At 37.6% G+C, this 20922-nt stretch overlaps 1 protein-coding gene across 1 annotated transcript in view; it reads right to left on the bottom strand.

Moving 5' to 3' along the window:
- Positions 1-16276, bottom strand: part of mfng (MFNG O-fucosylpeptide 3-beta-N-acetylglucosaminyltransferase) — a 33650-nt gene extending 17374 nt beyond the window's left edge. Inside the window, exons 1-3 of the mRNA XM_079808617.1 lie at positions 13870-16276; positions 781-826; positions 597-699 (exon numbers count right to left, since the gene is read on the bottom strand). Coding sequence (XP_079664743.1) covers positions 597-699; positions 781-826; positions 13870-14211 — 491 coding nt within the window. The 5' untranslated portion in view covers positions 14212-16276. The remainder of the gene's footprint in view (positions 1-596; positions 700-780; positions 827-13869) is intronic.
- Positions 16277-20922: the final 4646 nt, after the last annotated feature.

Below are 20922 nucleotides of genomic sequence, written 5' to 3'. Positions count from 1 at the left end.
GCCTCTTTTTCCTATTTGTAGTGGAGATGAGTGGTACCCGGTGGGGTCTTCTGCTGTTGTAGCCCATCCGCCTCAAGGTTGTGTGTGTTGTGGCCTCACAAATGCTTTGCTGCATACCTCGGTTGTAACGAGTGGTTATTTCAGTCAAAGTTGCTCTTCTATCAGCTTGAATCAGTCGGCCCATTCTCCTCTGACCTCTAGCATCAACAAGGCATTTTCGCCCACAGGACTGCCGCATACTGGATGTTTTTCCCTTTTCACACCATTCTTTGTAAACCCTAGAAATAAAGTAACTGAGCATACTGAAATACTCAGACCGGCCCGTCTGGCACCAACAATCATGCCACGCTCAAAATTGCTTAAATCACCTTTCTTTCCCATTCTGACATTCAGTTTGGAGTTCAGGAGATTGTCTTGACCAGGACCACACCCCTAAATGCATTGAAGCAACTGCCATGTGATTGGTTGATTAGATAATTGCATTAATGAGAAATTGAACAGGTGTTCCTAATAATCCTTTAGGTGAGTGTATATGGATGGATGGATGGATGGATAGATAATAGATAATTAAGTTATTACGTTATCATCCAACTCACTTTTTGTCAGAGGCCATGAAGTGGTGGTACTCAGCAGCCATCTTGCAGGATAAAGCTTGATGACTGTGCTCCGGCGGGCAGTCAGTGACGACAACATTAAATCCTGTGAGCACAGAAACACACAATGAGTGAAGAGCAAAGATTCAGAAGTTCAGAACAATCCTACAGAAAAAGGAAAATCTACCTTCAGAGGAAATATCTTCATCTGGACTGTCTGTGAAGATATACGTCTGTAAAAATAAAAAATAAACACAAATTAATGCGGCTAACCATATTCATTCTGAAATGGTGCAATGAGAGCCTGCTGGTCTTTTGAGGACAAGTGACATCCAAACTCCCATCATGCACCACTGCGAGATAAAAGCTGGTGCACCAGGAGCTCTCAGTGCATCTGTGTTCCGATTTTGCCTTTATAGAGAATTCTGGTTTGTAATTAACAATGTTTTCTCAAGGTGGGACAACACTTAAAAACTATATAAAATAATTATAAATAATAATAATTAAAAAAACAGATAATTCCAATTATGAATAATTGTAACAAAAATGTATTTTTACATTATTCAAAACCGGATAAAATCATTCATATTATAAATATTCAATACATGACTTTTAATATGTGGGATATACACTAGCGTTTAAAGGTTTGAGGTCAGTAAGGTAACAAAAAAAATTATTTTATAGTCACCAAGGCAGAATTTTTTTGATCAAAAATGCTGTTTAATATTTTTGTGGAAACTATGATACATTTTTTCAGGATTCTTTGATGAATATACATTTTATTTTATTTGAAATATTATTTTTTTTTTGACATTATAAATATATTTACTGTAACTGTTGCTAAATTTGATGCATCCTTCCTGAATAAAAGTATTAATTTCTTTAAAAATATATATATACATATTACTGCTGTGGAACATTCGGTGTGCAAGAGAGTGGAAAACAACAACAACAACAACAACAACAACAACAAATATTACAACGAAAATGTTACATTCTTAAATATTATTCTTATTATTATTCTTAACTGTATATTTTATTAAATATTACATTTTTACTACAGTAGAATTATAATATAAACATTTTAATTGGACTAATATTTTTTGGACATCGTTTTTTCCTTTGTGTTCGCTAGATCAACAAAGAATATTTCCAATTAGGAATAATTGCAAAAATGTATTATTATATTATTCAAAACCTAAACATTATAAACTATTATTAAAGTATTACTAAAATTAGTATTATTAAATATATTCAAAACATGACTTTTAATATATAGACATATGTAGACAAAACAACTTACAAAAGACAAAAACTTGAAAAAAAAAAAAACTATTCTACATTCAAATGTATTAATATACCATTACCAATTATTATTAAACATATTCAAAACCTGACTTTTAATATGAAGATATTTAGCAGATTAATCGCGATTAATCACATCTAACATAAAAGTTTGTAATTATATAATAAATGTTTGTGTGTGTGTGTATACATACACACACACACACACACACACACACACACACACACACACACACACACACATATATATATATATATATATATATATATATATATATATATATATATATATATATATATATATATATATATATATATATATATATATATGGTACAAACTTTTATGATAGATGCAATTAATCGCAATTATTCGATTTGACAGTACTAATATAAACATTATGTTAATGAAGCTTTCCAGCGTCATATGTAACCACAGAGCCGAAATGATTAAAAGAAAGTCTCTCAGCCAATTGAGAGGAGCAGATTTCCTGCTAGACAGAGGCACATCCTATCTGTGGTCAGCCATGGCTATACTCTTCCGTTTTGACTCACTCACACACACACACAATCTTTACTGCGTCCCATGATGCAGTGGAGGTGTCACTTTGGAAGTTTAGCTTCATTGCGACGTCTAGGCGCTCCAGACGGCTCCGATCGTAAGTCTACGCGCCTCTCCCTCCGTGGTCCTTGAGCACAGGCAGAATAATCGAACGTGCAGATCAATGCCACAGCCATCAAAGCCAATGGGCCAGAGCGAGTGGAAACGGCCCTCTCACACCCCGAGCTCCTTCATAAATCATAAGGGTGGATCTTTAGCTCTCATTTCATCTAAAGTGAGACGGCTGATGACAGCGGCTCATAAAGCACCGTCTGGAGATACACAAAGAGTGAAACGGCAGCACGGCTGCCCATTAGTGGCATAATGAAGTGAAACTCGCGGAGGAGGCGCGTGCATTTTGTCTTCCCAACTTGAGAGGGAAATAAATAGGCACAGATGGAGGGCACAACTTTAGAGAGGATGCTTACTGCAGAGCCATGGGTGGAACGTAAAGTCCAGGATGTAATTTGGGCGTAATGGGTGGAGCTAGAAGGTCCAACCACACTCTAACCCTACCCATAACTCTATCCCTCCACCCATTAGATCCACAGAAGTGGACCCACTGAAGTGCCTTGAAACGCGTAGCATTATTCAAAGTGAAATACTGAAACAGAAAGACAGTGCGGGATATATCGAGCAGCTCCTCCCCTTTTTTTAAAATAGCCAATAGTGTTTCGTTTATATCAGAGCTCAGCCAGAGCTGTTGAGCTCTGTAAAGCCGCAGTTTCCTCCTAATCTCTAACCGTTTCTCCTCCATATCTCTTTAGCATTCTGTGCAGAATTCATAGGATCTGATATGTTTTGTGGTCTGTGCCGACTCGACTCTGTGCTATTCATAGTTTTCACACGACGTCACACCATTATAGGAACGCCCACCTGGAGGGCAAAACAAGGCTCTCCTCCATTGCCCGCCAGTCATTTTTACCAGGTTTGTGGTCAGTATTAATGCAGTAAGACAGTGATATTAAAAGACCAAATTCAATATACACCTTATCGATGTTGCATACTTTGCACAGGAAAGCAGACGAGCACAGAATATTAACAGATTAGCACAGAAATATTAATGCAACACAAGGTTTCTCGTTAAGCGTAATCTTCCCATCCCATTGAAATACTGCAGCAGGTGCTGTACACGGATCAAGTCAAGTCAACTTTATTTATATAGCGCTTTTAACAATGCAGATTGTTTCAAAGCAGCTTCACAGTGTTAAACAGGAAAATAATGCAACAGAACTTTATTCCGCCGTATAGCCGTTCCGGAGAAAACGGTGATGTCATCAGTTCATTTCAATTATCATACAGTGATAATGTGGGCTTTAGATCAGTAATTTAGTTAATAATTAGATTTATTTGGATATTAAGTTGAAAAATGTAGTGTCCCCAACTGAGCAAGCCAAGCCAGAGGCGACAGTGGCAAGGAAACCAAAACCCCATCAGGTGACCTAATGGAGAAAAATAAACCTTGGGAGAAACCAGGCTCAGTCGGGGTGCCAGTTCTCCTCTGGCCAATTAACAAGCAGCGTATGATTATTATTCTGATAACTTTACAGGTCAGAGGTCATAATAGAACGGAATATTCGAAAGATCGGAGGTAACATGCCGGAGACGGGTTTATTGAGGATGATGTGTTGATTAAACAATTATTAAATAGGAATAATCGAACAATCAGAGTCATCACGCCGGAGACGGGTTTTATTGAGGATGCCGTGTCGATGAGGCAATTATTAAAGTACAATATTCGAAAGATCGGAGGCAACACGCCGGAGACGGGTTTTATTGAGGATGACATATCGATTTAACAATTAATAAATAGGGATATTCAAACAATCGGAGTCATCACACGGGTTTATTGAGGATGCCGTGTCGATGAGGCAATTTGACACGGCCTCTGCAGACACTTCAGGGTCATGCTTTGGTCTTGTCTGGGCGCAGGATCACAAGTGCCCAAAACGCGCATCTTGTTCACATATTTTTGTTTTTAAGATGGAAAATGGACAGGCTTGTGCTGCAGTTCTATGGCTGTTTTGCCCTCTAGGGCTGCGCGACTGTCACGTGACTGAAAACTATGAATCGTGTCTCTGGGACCGGAGCAGACTGTGTGCGCACCAGACTCCATTGGCCCCGATGGAAAGCATATTTACACTGTCTGAATCGTTCCCTATCTCCTATGTAGTGCACTATGTGCCATTCTCCATAGAAAATAGTGATTGTGTGAAGAAGTGACCGATTTCAGCCACAGCTTCAGCGTGTATTTATAGTGTAGGGGGCGGGACACTTCAGATTCTAGGGAGCATTTGATTGGACAGAAAAATCTGATGAGAAGCTGAAGTGCAGAGTGATGTCTTCAAAATCATTGATCCGTGGCGGAAGTGAGAGATTGTACGTTTTGAACGCTTATATCATCTTCTTTTTTTCTCAATCATATGTTTTGTATTTTATTCTGTAAGTTGCATTTGACCTTTTTTATTTTTTATGTTTGATGGATATGTTTTTATTGAACGTGATTTTTTTATGTAAAGCACTTTGAACTGCATTATATGCCTGAAAAGTGCTATATAAATAAAGTTTATTATTATTATTATTATCTTCTAAGTGAATTTTGTCTTTGTTTAACAGTAAAGGTCCTTTCACACTGGACGCGCGAATAATTCGCGCAATGGTTTTATTTTTTGATCAGCTGTTTGTGTAATGAGTGCTTCGACACCGAACGCGAATGTGCTGCGGCGGAAAAATTTTGATCTCGATTTTTTTTTTTAACTCTCGCAGCGACAGAAAAGGCTTAAACCAATCACATACAAGGAAACAAAGGTCACAAAATGTCCAGTTGATGTCACTAGCTATTCAATCAACATTAACCTTTGCCAGGTATCGCATTTCCCACGAGATTACAGCTGTAGTTGCAGTTACAGGCCACAGACAACAATAGCATAACCTTTTGAGTTATAACTTGTTGATTTTTTTCCTAAACCTAATTGTGTCCGCGACTATGGAAAGTGAATGTGTTTCCGTCAGTACGACTGTGGCACTGTGAAACAGCTGCTCCGGATCGATTGGTTGCTGAAGTGTGTGTTTGTCCCGTGCTACTGTCCTGGAGGAGCTCCTCAAATTGTCCCACGGACATTCGAAAGTAAGTGCGGAACCGGCCATGATAAAGTTTTAGCTCCTGTACAAATTAGCATTAACCCCTTCAGCTCGTCTTCACCGAATGATGAAGCGTCCATGTTTTCTCTGCTGTCACCGCAAATGTTTTGGAATGTTGGAACAGACGTCGCAAATTCGTGTCGTGGCTGATGTGAATAGTTTTGACGCGAACTATTCGCACACTTGATATTCGTTTTTCCGCTTCACTTCTCCGTTACGCGTCCGGTGTGAAAGGGCCTTAAGACTAACATATTTAAAAGCTAAAAAATTTAATTTTGATTTCATGGGGACTTTAACCCATGACGTCCAGAGAGGGGGAGCGGATGTGATTTTGCTCTGCAGTGAGGTTCACCCGCAAATTTAGGAAAGAGTGGGCTCATAATGTGATGGACAATAAAAATAGATGCACTTATAGGAAGCCAATGCCATCCAAGAGTTTTTGCTTTAAAAAAAAAGGTGCTATATGGCACTAAAAGTGTTTCTTGGCTCGTAATCATAGGGGGACCACTTTTGGTGCACCATATTTTGACAGGTTCTGTGTATGGTAGCGGTGCTATATAGCACCTCAGTCATCCCCAAAGAACCGCTGAAGAACAAAGATTTGGTGCTATACAGCACTTAAAGTGGTTCCCCTATGATTACGAGCCAAAGAACCACTTCAAGTGCTATATAGCATCATTTTTTTGAGTGTATAATATCACAGCCCCATAAACACATCCAGTATATCACTGAAACGAACAGAATAGTCTGTAAAAGTGCTCAATAACAAAATCGAACAATGCCTTTGCAAAAATAACGCCTTTGCTCGGATGTCCGGTGTTTTTTTTTTTCCTGGCATTTGTTAAAAGTGCCCGAGTTGTTGTTTCACACTTTGTTCCGGTTTCCTCAGCTTAAGACTTCCTCTGTCAGATAGACTTCCGTTTTGTCATTGTGTCAAAACGCAGTCTGCGGCTGTCGCTTCCTCTTATTGGCACGGAGGCAAAGGGCACACAAACATAAGCACACACACTTATGAAAACTAACACACATACAAACAGCATCCTGTGCTTGAAAACCCGCTGATGGAACTCGAAAACTACAACAAATCCCTAACCGTAAGCATCAAACATTGGGACATAACTCAATCGCCTGGAAAAGACCAGCTAACAGGGAATGTTCTCAGAACTTTAGATGAAGTTGTGGCAAGGTTCTCTCAAAGTTATGAACAAACGTTCTTACATTAACATTGGTAAACCAATCATTCTGGTATTTAAAGTGATAGTTCATCCCAAAATGAAAAATATCCCATAATTCACTCACCCTCAAACCACTGTAAAAAAAAACAAAAAAAAAACAGTACAATTTACGATGAAAAACAACGGCAGCTGTGGTTGCCAGAACTTTACCGTAAAAAATATGGTAGCAACATTTAAGTTACATTTACAGTAAATAACCGTACCAACCTATTGAAATATCTGTTATGTACCTTTGATATATACTGACAACCACCAATCACAGTGGTGATGAGAGTCACATGATGAACCAAAGCTCATCACAAGCAGCTTTTAGGAAGACAATACTAAAATATAGAAGGTAATGCAATAAATATTAATTTAACAGCATTAAATGTAACAAAATCCTAATGTACATAACTGATTAGAAAAAAACTAAGAAGAAACATAATTATTTTAAACAGAAATAAATCAAAAGTGAAGTGTCACGTAGGGAATTCTGAGAATTTGCGTTTTTTCACTGTAAATTACACAATGACTTGTTCTTTTTCACTTCCAAAAACTGTCAATTTAACGGTATTTTACTGTAAAATTATATCAAATGTAAGGTTAGATCTATTACAGTTATTCGCTGTATATAGTACGGAAACTTTCTGTTAACCAGTCAAACTGTTTTTAACCGTAGCATTTTTACAGTCTTTTACCGTTAAAATCCTGATATATTTTTACAGTGTAGGTGTATTTGACTTTCTTCTTTCAGCCAAACACAATCTGAGTTACATTAAAACATATCTTGGCTCTTCCAAGCTTTTTAATAGGAGTGAATAGTAACTGAGTTTTTGAAGCCCGAAAAAAGTTCATCCATCCATCATAAAAGTAACCCATACGGCTCCAGGGAGTTAAAGGTGCACTATGTAACATATTTTCAGTAAAATATCCAAAAACCAAAAGGTCAGTGTTATATATTTTGTTCGGTTGGGTACTTACAATATCCCAAGTGTTTCCAACTATTTGTAAATCGTGAGAAATTGCTATTTTAACAAAGGAACCGGGACGTGTGAGGGAGTCGCCTGTCGATTGCGTCATATCTGCGTTCCCCTCGGTTTCCGGTTTTATTTTGCAGAAACGCTTTACTCTCACTGCAGTGTGAACAAGTGTCATAGCAGCCGCCGAGCGAACGCACAGAGTAACGTCATAACATAATTTTCAACACACTCAGATGAATCTAATATGATAAACAGAGCTGCGTTACCTCATACTCATGACCGGAAAAGCGGAAGTGGCGCCGGCGACTGTGGCATAATAAAAGTCCCGCTGCTCGCGAGGCATGTGTTGCGTTCATCTTATTAACAGTCGCTCCAGCAGCCTTGCTCAGCTCCTCAACACTCGGTCCTGCTCTGCTTCTACAGTAACGTTAATAATCTCATCCATGAACATGATTTCTGCCCGAGTCCTATCCCGATTCTTTTCCACCGGCTGTGAGGTGAAGACCACATGTCCCAAGATTCTGCGCTCAAATGTGGCGTCATCAAACTACGCCTTTGTTTTGAACAGGCGACCTCTAGTGGATGGAAAAGTTACATAGTGCACCTTTAATAAAAACTATACAAATTATTTAAAGGAATGTTCAGAAAACATTCAGAAATAATGTTTTTATAACTTTTTGTTAACATTCTTAGAACATATTTTTGTTAGCTGGTATTACTTTCCTAAGAAATCTAATTTTATTCAAAATGAGATGGGATTTTCTCCATGTAGACTAGAGGGTACATTTACACAACAACGATGTACTAAAAACAGAAACTTTTGTGTTTTCTGCGTACAGGCGGCAGCGTTGTCAAAACGATCCCCGTTCACACTGATCCGCGACATGGGCGTCACTAGGCCCTTTTTAGGGTTGCTTCAGCCCCCCTAAACTTCTGCCCAGCCCCCCTAAAAAATGTGTGATTAACCTTTATAACATATGAAACTTGCGGGAGGCCCATTTTTTAATCTGCGTTAATCAGTGTGTTCTTCAATCCGCTGTGGCGGCGACTGAAGCGCATGTCAGAAGCAGAGGTGTGTGTGTTGATCTGAGCCTCATTGGTCTGTCACCACTCGTCAATGTCAAAATATTTTAGAAAACCAATCAAATCAGAGTAGGCGGGCTTTATGTACACAGAAGCTGCTGAGGCTGAGCGCGAATTTTAGCAACAGGACTTGACGTCAAGTGCGAGATATGCAGCTAAACTAAACGTTTCATATTTGACAGCTGCTTCTTTAAGTCAGAAATGTTAAACAAATGACAAAAATATTCAGGCAAATTAATAAACTTTTGTCTAATTTCGCCATTTTGAATTTAAATAGGCCTGTGTAATGGCATTTATAATATAATTAACAAACAAAGAAATATTAACAAAGCCGTTTTCTTCAGATTAGGGATAAGATTAATAGTAATGAATGAGTGCATATTGTAAATTAACATAATTCTATTTGTAGCTCTCAGTAAATAAAAAAGCTCAGCTTTTTTCAGCTTGTATTGGGCATACGATTAGTAATGAATGTGTGTATATTGTGAATTAATACATTTAGTTACCTAGCTTTCCTGTTAGCCTTCAGTAAATTAACATGTCTACAAAAATGATTCATAAAACATATAAATATCAGGTAAACACGTTTAACTGTCTTCACTGACTAAAATGGAAAAAACTTAATCAGTCATATCTGCCCACTGACATGGTTTTCAAGCTATTGTTATCTCATTTTTTGGCGTTCAGAACATCTTAAAATGCACATATGTAGATCATGGAAATCAAAATTTTCTCTAACTACCTCACATTGGGATCTCAGTGATTATAAACCTTGCCTACAAGAAAAAAAAAATTCAGGAAAAAAATTTCCTTCAAAAATTTTCAGGCCCCCAAAACGCTGTTGTCGCATAAACGAACATCTAAAACGCATAAAACGTTTCCCGTTTTTGGTTGTAAATGGTGTTGTGTAAACGGCCTCAGAGGGAAAGGAAAAGCTGAATCTTCAAACTTGAGATGAACACACACTTCCTCATCGGTCACCATTCTCTCATATTCAAAACAGGACCAATAAAGCAGAAGCAGGGAATTTTTTCGAATTGTTGTGTTCGAGGGCCAAAAAACCCTCAACGTCAAACCCCTCCAGCTTCAGACTTTCAGATTGAATGTTTGAGTTCTTCCACATAAAACCAAATTAGTATGCCACACAAGAGTAATTTCAGCCCCGAGCCTTTTGCACACGTTCTCTTTGATCGTACAAGTATTTGGATCAGCAGCGCCCCTATTTTGCACTTGTCATCTTATATTTAGAGTGACGGCTGCTCCTTTGAAAGTGTTACATCCTGAGTTGCACGTTGGGAATTCGTTTTGACAAGCCACTCAGAGATAACGCTCGGCAAGTCCAATCACTAACATCTTCCCAAAGTACTGCTCATGTTGTTAGCGCCTGCCAAACCACAAGTTCGTATGAGTGTGTGTGTGTGTGTGTGTGTGTGTGTGTGTGTGTGTGTAAGCATGTGTTAGTACGTCAGTCTGGCTTTGTTCTGCTTCTTAATGTCATGTTACAGCAGGCCACAGTCAAATCTAATAATTTACGGTTTAAATGGATGTCCATTAAGGGGGGCGTTTAAAACTTATTCATTCGGTTTGACTTTTTTCAAATAAATCTGTCAAATTTTGCTTTTTGCCAAGTAGGCCTACAAGTAAAGACCAATAATTATGTCTTACTTTCACAAGGGACCAGACCTTCACTCATAAACATTTTATCTCCTGTAACATTCATTTAAGTGTCAACCAGGTCCAAGGAACAGCAGAACTGGGTGTTAAATCATATTACGTACCGGCCAGTGTATCAAACCACTATATCCCAATGCATGAATTAGAATTTAACATATATATATATATATATATATATATATATACACGCAAACACCCACCTAAAGGATTATTAGGAACACCTGTTCAATTTCTCATTAATGCAATTATCTAATCAACCAATCACATGGCAGTTGCTTCAATGCATTTAGGGGTGTGGTCCTGGTCAAGACAATCTCCTGAACTCCAAACTGAATGTCAGAATGGGAAAGAAAGGTGATTTAAGCAATTTTCAGCGTGGCATGGTTGGTGCCAGACGGGCCGGTCTGAGTATTTCACAATCTGCTCAGTTACTGGGATAACTGTGTTCATCTCTAGTGTCTTTGAACAGCTCTTTGGTCTTGGCCATGTTAGTAGTTGGATTCTTACTGATTGTATGGGGTGGACAGGTGTCATTATGCAGCTAACGACCTCAAACAGGTGCATCTAATTTAGGATAATAAATGGAGTGGAGGTGGACATTTTAAAGGCAGACTAACAGGTCTTTGAGGGCCAGAATTCTAGCTGATAGACAGGTGTTCAAATACTTATTTGCCGCTGTATCATACAAATAAATAGTAAAAAATACATACATTGTGATTTCTGGATTTTTTTTTAGATTATGTCTCTCACAGTGGACATGCACCTACGATGACAATTTCAGACCCCTCCATGATTTCTAATTGGGAGAACTTGCAAAATAGCAGGGTGTTCAAATACTTATTTTCCTCACTGTATATATATATATATATATATATATATATATATATATATATATATATATATATATATATATATATATATATATATATATATATATATATATATATATATATATATATACATATATATATATATATATATATATATATATATATATATATATATATATATATATATATATATATATATATATATATATATGTAAAGTATTACATTATTTGTATTGTGACATTATTAATCACATATTAATAATATTAATAAGAATAATTAAATGATTAATAATTATAATGTATTTAATTTAATTTTTAATTTAATATAAAAGTTGTATGATTAATCACATAATAACAATTATTAATATAATATATTATAAATACTGTTATTATTATGTGATTAATAATACCAATACAAATAATAATAATTATTATTATTATTATTTGTATTGTTGTTGTCATACAATAGGTAAATATTACATTTACATAATAATGTAATATATTTTTTTGTATTGTGACATTATTAATCACACAATAGTAATTCATATTATTATTATTATTATTATTATTATTATTATTATTATTATTATTATTATTATTATTATTATTATTATTATTATTATTATTATTATGTGATTAATAATACCACAATACTAAATATTATCATCATCATTATTATAATATGCTAATACTATATTTAATAGAATATGAAAGTTGTATTATTATTTAAAATTATTAATAATAAGTAAATAATATATTTAATTTAATATAAATTTGTATTATTAATCACATAATAACAATTATTAATAATATGGTTGTTGTTGGTGTTGTTATTATTACCGTGTGATTAATAATGCCACAATACAATTTATTATTATTATTATAAAAATAGGTTAACTATATTTAATAGAATATGAAAGTTGTATTATTATTTAAAATTATTAATAATTAGTAAATAATATATTTAATTTAATATAAATTTGTATTATTAATCACATAATAACAATTATTAATAATATTATTGTTGTTGTTGTTGTTGTTATTGCCGTGTGCACAATACAAATTATTATTATAAAAATAGGTTAACTATGTTTAATAGAATATAAAATGTGTATTATTATTTAATATTAGTATTCTAGTATTAGTAGTGTTAGTGTTATTTTAAAATATCATTTATATATTACTGGCCTATATATAATTTAAAAAAAATGTATTACAAAAAAATTTATTAAGAATAATTGCAACAAAAAAAAAACCTTGATGGTTATTGATTATTGGGGGTGGGGGATATTTTATTAGAATATTTAAAATATATATATATTGTTTAAAAAGTTGTCACTGTGCATACCATTTTAATAAACCTTCCTTTATGCAAAAATATAATTTTGTACTTTTTTCTTTGTATTTTGTAGTGAAACGAGCCCATGACGTCACAGGTCTTTTGGATGAGAGTCACATGCTGTGTGTCGTAACCACACACTTGGTCCGGTCTTTTAGATCTGTCAGTCAGAGAGGCTTTCAGAATCTACAGTATCTAGATTTGAGGTTTAAAATGTCTTCAATTCACCGCCACACCAAATCCATTGCATTATAAGACAGTCGGTGAGGCAGTGGCTTGACTCAGTCAGTTATCTTCATTAGTTTATCTTCCAAAGGTCACAGCAGCGAGTTCTGCTTCTTGTGGCAAAAAGAGGACCTAAAAGTCCATCTCAAGCCTTCGTGACAAGGCTACTGCAGAATTAGAGAACACAGAGGAAGTGCTCAGTCTATAAACGAGCACAGGGCGGACGAAACAGGAAATGGGGCAGATCGCTGCGTATTAATATAGATCATGCACCCATTTGTGGGCCAATCTTTTGCGGCATGGTGCCAACGTTAATAAAATCGCCTCATCCCTGATTGTGAAAAATGGCTTCAATCACCGTTCAGCAAACAAATAGAATAAAGTGGGTTGGAAATGTAATGTTCATAGGTGCCACATAACTGTCTGGTTTTGGCACCATGCAAGTTTTGAGGTTTTGCACCTGTGCTTTCACCGGGACCTTTGCACACACTCTCTAGCTGATGCCACCGGATGTGCACACATCTGCCAGACGTCATGTGACGTAGTTTTGTGTGAGTTTGTATCTCAAATCATATGATTTAGACATATGAACTATCATAAACACTGCACTGTAAAAAATGCGGGGTTCAAAATAACCCAAGTTGGGTTGAAAATGGACCAACCCAGCAATTGGGTTGTTTTAACCCAGCGGTTGGGTTAAATGTTTGCTTAAAACAACCCAATCGCTGGGTTAGTCCGTTTTCAGCCCAACTTGGGTTATTTTTAACCCAGCATTTTTTTTGAGTGTGAGGGGTACAACACTGGTTGATCAGTGTGGAGTTCCTTACATTAAATATGCATATATGTGTTGAGTATTTAATAGCTCCTAGTCGAGGAACACTCACGTGGTCTTTAGTCCTGGAGATCCAGGTCTCCAGAAGAAGAGCAAGGCGGCTCTTGTGGAACCGGCCGGTGGTTTTCACGGCAATGAAGATGTCAGTGAGCTCTAACGGTGGCTGTGGCTTCATCTCCCTCCATATCTGACGTTTCCCCTTCTGTTTTTCAGTATCAACATCTCTGTGTTGGTTTCCAGCCGCTGTCCTTGATATGGATGCTGTTCTTTCGCGTGCAAAAGGCGCAGTGGGTTTTTGGTCACTCCGGGTGCGCAGCTGCAAATCCAGCAAAACCAGGACGACCAGGGTCAGAGCGAAGACAGGCAGTGCGTGAAACAGCCTCCTTAAGATCATCTTCTAAAGTCCTTGGTCAACTTTTGGCCACATATTAAAGTAGTTCAAGTACAATCGGCGGCATATGGGCGCATTCAGACTGCATGGCGCACAAAAAAAGGTCTGATTTTTAAAATTAATAATGAAACTGAGAGTCCCTGTGTGGGCTGGAATATGTATTTTAAATTCATTGTTATTCCGTGAAAGTGTCCATGTGGTGATTCCGCGCGGACCCTGCCTGATGCCCCATTGCTCTGTCAAAGCGGAGGATGGATGAACTGTCACTCATTCCCTTTTGGGCTTCGCAAACTTTTTTTTACGCCCCGCCCCCTTTCCGCAGTGACGCTCCGATGGGGACAGATAAGATAAAGTGTAGGCTACGGCTGCAAATGTGCAAATAAAACGAATTTCCTGTTGAAAACTTCTTTTTGAAGCCAAACTCAGCCTCTCTGCGAGTATTAATAATGTTTATAGAAGGTGCATTAAAGAACATAAGAAAGACACGAATCAATAGCACACAAAAAATAAGAAGAGGCAAAGCTGATTTGGAAACAAGTCAATTATTTTCTAATCATGGTTTTATTAAATAAAGATGTTAAAACAATAATTATAATAGTTTTTAACTGATTGGTTTTTTACTGATTTCCGTTTTTTGTCAACCGTTTTGTTGACCGTTCCCACCTGGTCAATCTCAATTCGTGCGGCCGAGTCTGTAGCCATTTTCAAGAAACACCTAAAGACACATCTCTTCCAGCAGCACCTGACCAATCAAGAATAGCACTTATCATTCCATTCATTTCCTGTCTGTCTAATTTATTTATTTAAAAAAAAAAACACTGTCACACTGTCCTGTGTGTTCTGTGCTAGATTAACTGAGACTTGTTACAGCACTTGCATACTGTTGCCCTTGACTGTTCTAGTTGCTTCTTTTGCTCTCATTTGTAAGTCGCTTTGGATAAAAGCGTCTGCTATATTTATTGTGAGGAAAAAAATGTTTATGACTGTTGACATAATTTCCATCACAACCAACAACAACATCAATATTAAAACAAAATAGCAAATTTTATCATTTTATGGACGAGCTTGGCAAGGGCCAGATTGTGATGCTAGACAACTGGGTCAGAGCATCTCCAAAACTGCAGCTCTTGTGGGGTGTTCCCGGTCTGCAGTGGTCAGTGTCTATCAAAAGTGCTCCAAGGAAGAAACAGTGGAGAACCGGTGACAGGGTCATGGGCGGCCGAGGCTCATTGATGCACGTGGGGGGCGAAGGCTGGCACGAGTGGTCCGATCAAACAGACGAGCTACTGGAGCTCAAACTGCTAAAGAAGTTGATGCTGGTTCTGATAGAAAGATGTCAGAATACACAGAGCATCACAGTTTGTTGTGTATGGGGCGGCACAGCCGCAGATCAGTCAGGGTGCCCATGCTGACCCCTGTCCACCGCCGAAAGCACCAACAGTGGCACGTGAGCATCAGAACTGGACCACGGGGCAATGGAAGAAGGTGGCCTGGTCTGATGAATCACGTTTTCTTTTACATTACGTGGATGGCCAGGTGTGTGTGCGTTGCTTACCTGGGGAACACATGGCATCAGGTGCACTATGGGAAGAAGGCAAGCCAGCGGAGACAGTGATGCTTTGGGCAATGTTCTGCTGGGAGACCTTGGGTCCTGCCATCCATGTGGATGTTACTTTGACACGTACCACCTACCTAAGCATTGTTGCAGACCATGTTCACCCTTGGAAACGGTATTCCCTGGTGGCTGTGGCTCTTTCAGCAGATAATGCGCCGCCACAAAGCAAAAATGGTTCAGGAATGGTTTGAAGAGCACAACAGCGAGATTGAGGTGTTGACTTGGCCTCCAAATTCCCCAGATCTCAATCCAATCGAGCATCTGTGGAATGTGCGGAACAAACAAGTCCGATCCATGGAGGCCCCACCTCGCAACTTACAGGACTTAAAGGATCTGCTGCTAACATCTTGGTGCCAGATACCACAGCACACCTTCAGGGGTCTAGTGGAGTCCATGCCTCGACGGGTCAGGGCTGTTTTGGCAGCAAAAGGGGGACCAACACAATATTAGGACGTAATGTTATGCCTGATCGCCTGTATATTTTCTTAACATTGCAACAATGCATATCTAATCAACTTTTGATTAACACATGAATTATTATTTGAATTACCACTCCGTTATAGTGAGTTATTTAACCATGCATTAATGTCTTTTGTCTTTCAAACATTCAAATGTACAAATTCACATCATTTCATATTTACATGCAATGCTGAGATTCTCCAACTTTTTTGTCAGCTGAAATTTCTTTGACCCATTATATTTACTTGAAGTACCCCCTGAGATTTTAATATGTAAATTACGTCAATAATACAATTAACTAGTCAATAATAATAATAATACAATTAAGTTCACAGTCTTCTGATGTTGGTTAATGGTCACATGACATTCAGGCAAACTGAAAACAAATTTATTAGTGCTTTATTTTTAAATTAAAAACGTTTATGATTTAATTACTTAATAGCTTTTCATTAAACTCACAAACCCCCTGCAGTTCCATCACAAACCCCAGTCTGGGAAACCCTGACGTATTTAATGCACTTCATGTTGTTAACAGAAAATATATTCCGTTCTTTTTCTCTTTGTACATTTATATTAATATGGTACAAGAATATTGTACTCAAATCGATGTGATAAACAAATTACACTCTAAAAAAAAAGGTTCTATATGGCACCAAAAATGGTTCTTGGCTCGTAATCATAGGGGAACCTTTTTTAGTGCTATATAGCACCAATTTTGGTGCTTCAGTGGTTCTTCAGCGGTTCTTCAGAGGTGCTATATAGCACCTTAGTCAAAGAACCGGTGAAGAACCTCTGAAGAACCGCTGAAGAACCACTGAAGCACCAAAATTCGTGCTATATAGCACTAAAAAAGGTTCCCCTATGATTACGAGCCAAGAACCATTTTTGGTGCCATATAGAACCTTTTTTTTTTTTTATGTAGGCCATAAGTAATCTAAAAGTAATCCAAAAGTAGTCAGATTATATTACTTTCAATATGTAATGTAATGGATTACGTTACTAACAACAATTTTGTCATGTAATTTGTAATCAGTAACCGATTACAATTTGTATATTTGTATACAGTGTTGGGAGTACGCGTTACAAAAGTAATGTATTACAGTAACATATTACTTTTTGCTGTAACGCAGTAGTGTAAGGCAGGGGTTTTCAAACTGGGGTCCTCCAGGAGGTTCTAAGGGGTCCCCAGAAAAGACAAAGCAAAAATGGATAAAGTCTACTGAACATTCTAACTGTTTCATTTCTAAATGTTTCTCTCCTTTCTTGCTGTATACATACTTACCAGAATTGTATGTGTTTGTTTTGGATCTTTCTGGTGAGTTTTTCTCACTATAGTACACTCTATCTTGTACAGGATGAGATCTGATGAGATCAGTATCTTGTACGTAAGCTGCTTACATACATTTGTTCTAAAAGTTGCTTATACAAATAATTTTTAATTGAACATGTTCTACTTCAGGTTTATACATCCAACATTAAAGGGATAGTTCACCCAAAAATGAAAATTCTGTCATCATTTACTCACCCTTAAGTTGTTCCAAACCTGTATGAGTTTCTTTGTTCTGCTGAACACAAAAGAAGATATTTTGAAGAATGTTTGTAACCAAGCAGATAGAGCAACCATTGATTACCAAAGTAGGGGAAAAAATACTATGGTAGTCAATGGTTGCTCTATCTGCTTTGTTACAAACATTCTTCAAAATATCTTCTTTTGTGTTCAGCAGAACAAAGAAACTCATACAGGTTTGGGACAACGTGAGTGCGAGTAAATGATGACAGAAATGTCATTTTTGGGTGAACTATCCCTTTAATGTTGGATGTATAAACCTGAAGTAGAACATGTTCAATAGCCCAATTAAGTTTGGAAACAATATGTTGTATTTATAATGTCACACTTGCTATTTATCAGACAGTTTTAAAGTTTTTTCATACATAAAAATATTTAGATGGATTTTAGGTAGGGGGTCGTTCATAAAAGATTAATCATATTTGGGGGTCCTTGCATCATAACATTTGAAAACCCCTGGTGTAAGGCATTACTAATCAATTTTCAGTAATATTTTACTCGGTACATGTTCAGTAACGCTCATTTTAGCCCAAAATGTAATTGTTCAAAAAAGACAAAAACAAAAAACAGCAAGGCATTAAATGAATGGGGAAAAAAAGTAAGTTACCTGTTCATGGTCAGTCAGTAGCCGCGTGTGGTGTCCACATTTGTAAATAAAGACAAAATGACAGCTTCTGATATATTTGTATAGCGATTTATTTCATTCATCTCCCTCTTGCTGGTGTACCTTTGTATTGTGCGACATATAGTCCAGTGAAGGCGTGTTTAGTGTGGGTTTTACAGGAGTGCCGCGAGCATTGATTTCGGCCTCTGTGCTCGCGCTGGCTGGCCAGTGGAACAGCGGCTAAAGAAGGCTTAAAGGGTTAGTTCACCCAAAAATGAAAATTCTGTCATTAATTACTTACCCTCATGTCGTTCGACACCCGTAAGACCTCCGTTCATCTTCGGAACACAAATTAAGATATTTTAGTTGAAATCTGATGGCTCTGAAAGGCCTCCATTGGAACAATGGCACGGTTCACTCTCAAGACCCATAAAAGGTACTAAAGACGTCGTTACAAAGTCCATCTCACTACAGTGGTTCTACAATAACTTTATGAATCGGCGACAATAGTTTTTGTGCGCAAAAAAACCCCTAAATAACGACTTACATAGTGATGACGATTTCAAAACACGGCATCATGAAGCTTCGAAGCGTTATGAATCAGTGAGCCGAATGATGATTCGGATCGCGTGTCAAACCGCCAAACTGCTGAAATTTGGCGATTCAAACCGCTGATTCGACTCGCTGATTCATCACGCTTCGAAGCTTCATGATGCCTTGTTTTGAAATCGTCATCACTATGTAAGTCGTTATATAGGGTTTTTTTGCGCACAAAAACTATTCTCGCCGATTCATAAAGTTATTGTAGAACTAGTGAGATGGACTTTGTAACGACGTCTTTAGTGTCTTTTAAGGGTCTTGAGAGAGAACCGTGCCATTGTGCCAATGGAGGCCTTTCAGAGCCTTCAGATTTCAACTAAAATATCTTCATTTCTGTTCCGAAGATGAACGGAGGTCTGACGGGTGTCGAACGACATGAGGGTAAGTAATTAATGACAGAATTTTCATTTTTGGGTGAGCTAACCCTTTAAAGGCTCTGTCATTTCAAAGAATATACAGCGGCGAGTGCGTCGAGTAGGCTATAAACACCTTCCCAAACGAACGAGGCGCGCGCGCAGTCAGCGGAGTCTCAAACTGCGGAACCAAACAAAAGTAAACAAGGCTGGATGAAGATGGCAGAAGAAGACTGTACATTCGCGAGATGGACTTCAAATTTCGCGCATTACTTCAATTTGTGTTAGAGATAAGGGCTAGAGCTAATACCTTTGTCTAGGGTGACCATATTTTGGTCCTGGAAAACCAGGACACTCGGCACGGCAAAGAGACACTCAAATGAAACTTGAAGTTTACTCAAAGATTCCTTATTAATTTCAATACATTTAAAGTATGCCTCCTCTGTATGGATAACAAATTGTTATATTAGGGCCAGGACAGGACTTGAAAACAGGACATGTCCTGGGAAAACAGGATGTTTGCATGGGCGTCGGAAACATAGATATCCATAATAAAGGCTAGATGTCTCGTACGCGCTGCTGGCCAATGGAGGTCGACGTCCGCACCTGGCGGCCATCTTGTCACAGGCAGCTCGCTCACGTTTTCAAGGGTGCTTTCCCTTTTTTTAAATAACCAAAACGTGATAAATTTTCTACCGATTTTCAAACTGTTTGGTTTGTTATAAACGTCAGAGATGTAGTTATGACACTGCATACTTATGAAAAATTATTCATAATTTGTTCAAGCGTCCATAATTATAGCCACGTTAATAACGTTTATAAGAAACCAAACCATTTGTAAATCCGTCAAGATTTCAGTGAGATAAAAGTATTTGTGTTCATGCAGATCATCAGGTACCACAGAGCCCTTCCTGTGACAAGATGGCCGCCGGTGATGACGGTAGAGACTCCGCCGTAAGACATCTATCCTTTATTATGGATATCGGTCGGAACCATTGCATGTGTCACCAATATCACTTTTACGATCAATTATATTGGACCCACTCACTTTTATCGTCCTAATCCAGCACATGTCTGTTTACCTACCCCTAACCACCAAACACTTATTATTAAACACGTTAGACACTTTATTTCCACTTTTCTAATATTTTCTTCATTTCTATTGAAAATAAATGCCTTTCCGATCTGATATGTGATTGGAAAAGGGAGTAGAGTTAGTTCAGCAAAAGGCGGATTCGAACCGCAGGTCGATTTGCGTCAAAACTTGATATCATGCGTCTTACCCCTACACTATAACCATTGTCAAAGATATGGTGATTTCCGTAAACTTGTCTTGTCCAACCAGATGTTTAGCAAACAAGGCGATACATTTGTACTTAATGTAAATGGCATCTACTCCAGTAAAAATGTTCTGAGAGAGGACCCACCCACATTTTTTTTGCTTCCGACGCCCATGGATGTTTGGTCACCCTAACTTTGTCTAAAACCGAAAGAACTATCAACGTCGCAAAATAGA

The sequence above is a fragment of the Gobio gobio genome (genome assembly GCF_949357685.1).
Source record: "Gobio gobio genome assembly, chromosome: 24".
Lineage (NCBI taxonomy): Eukaryota > Metazoa > Chordata > Actinopteri > Cypriniformes > Gobionidae > Gobio > Gobio gobio.
This window is presented reverse-complemented; position numbering and strand designations above follow the sequence as displayed.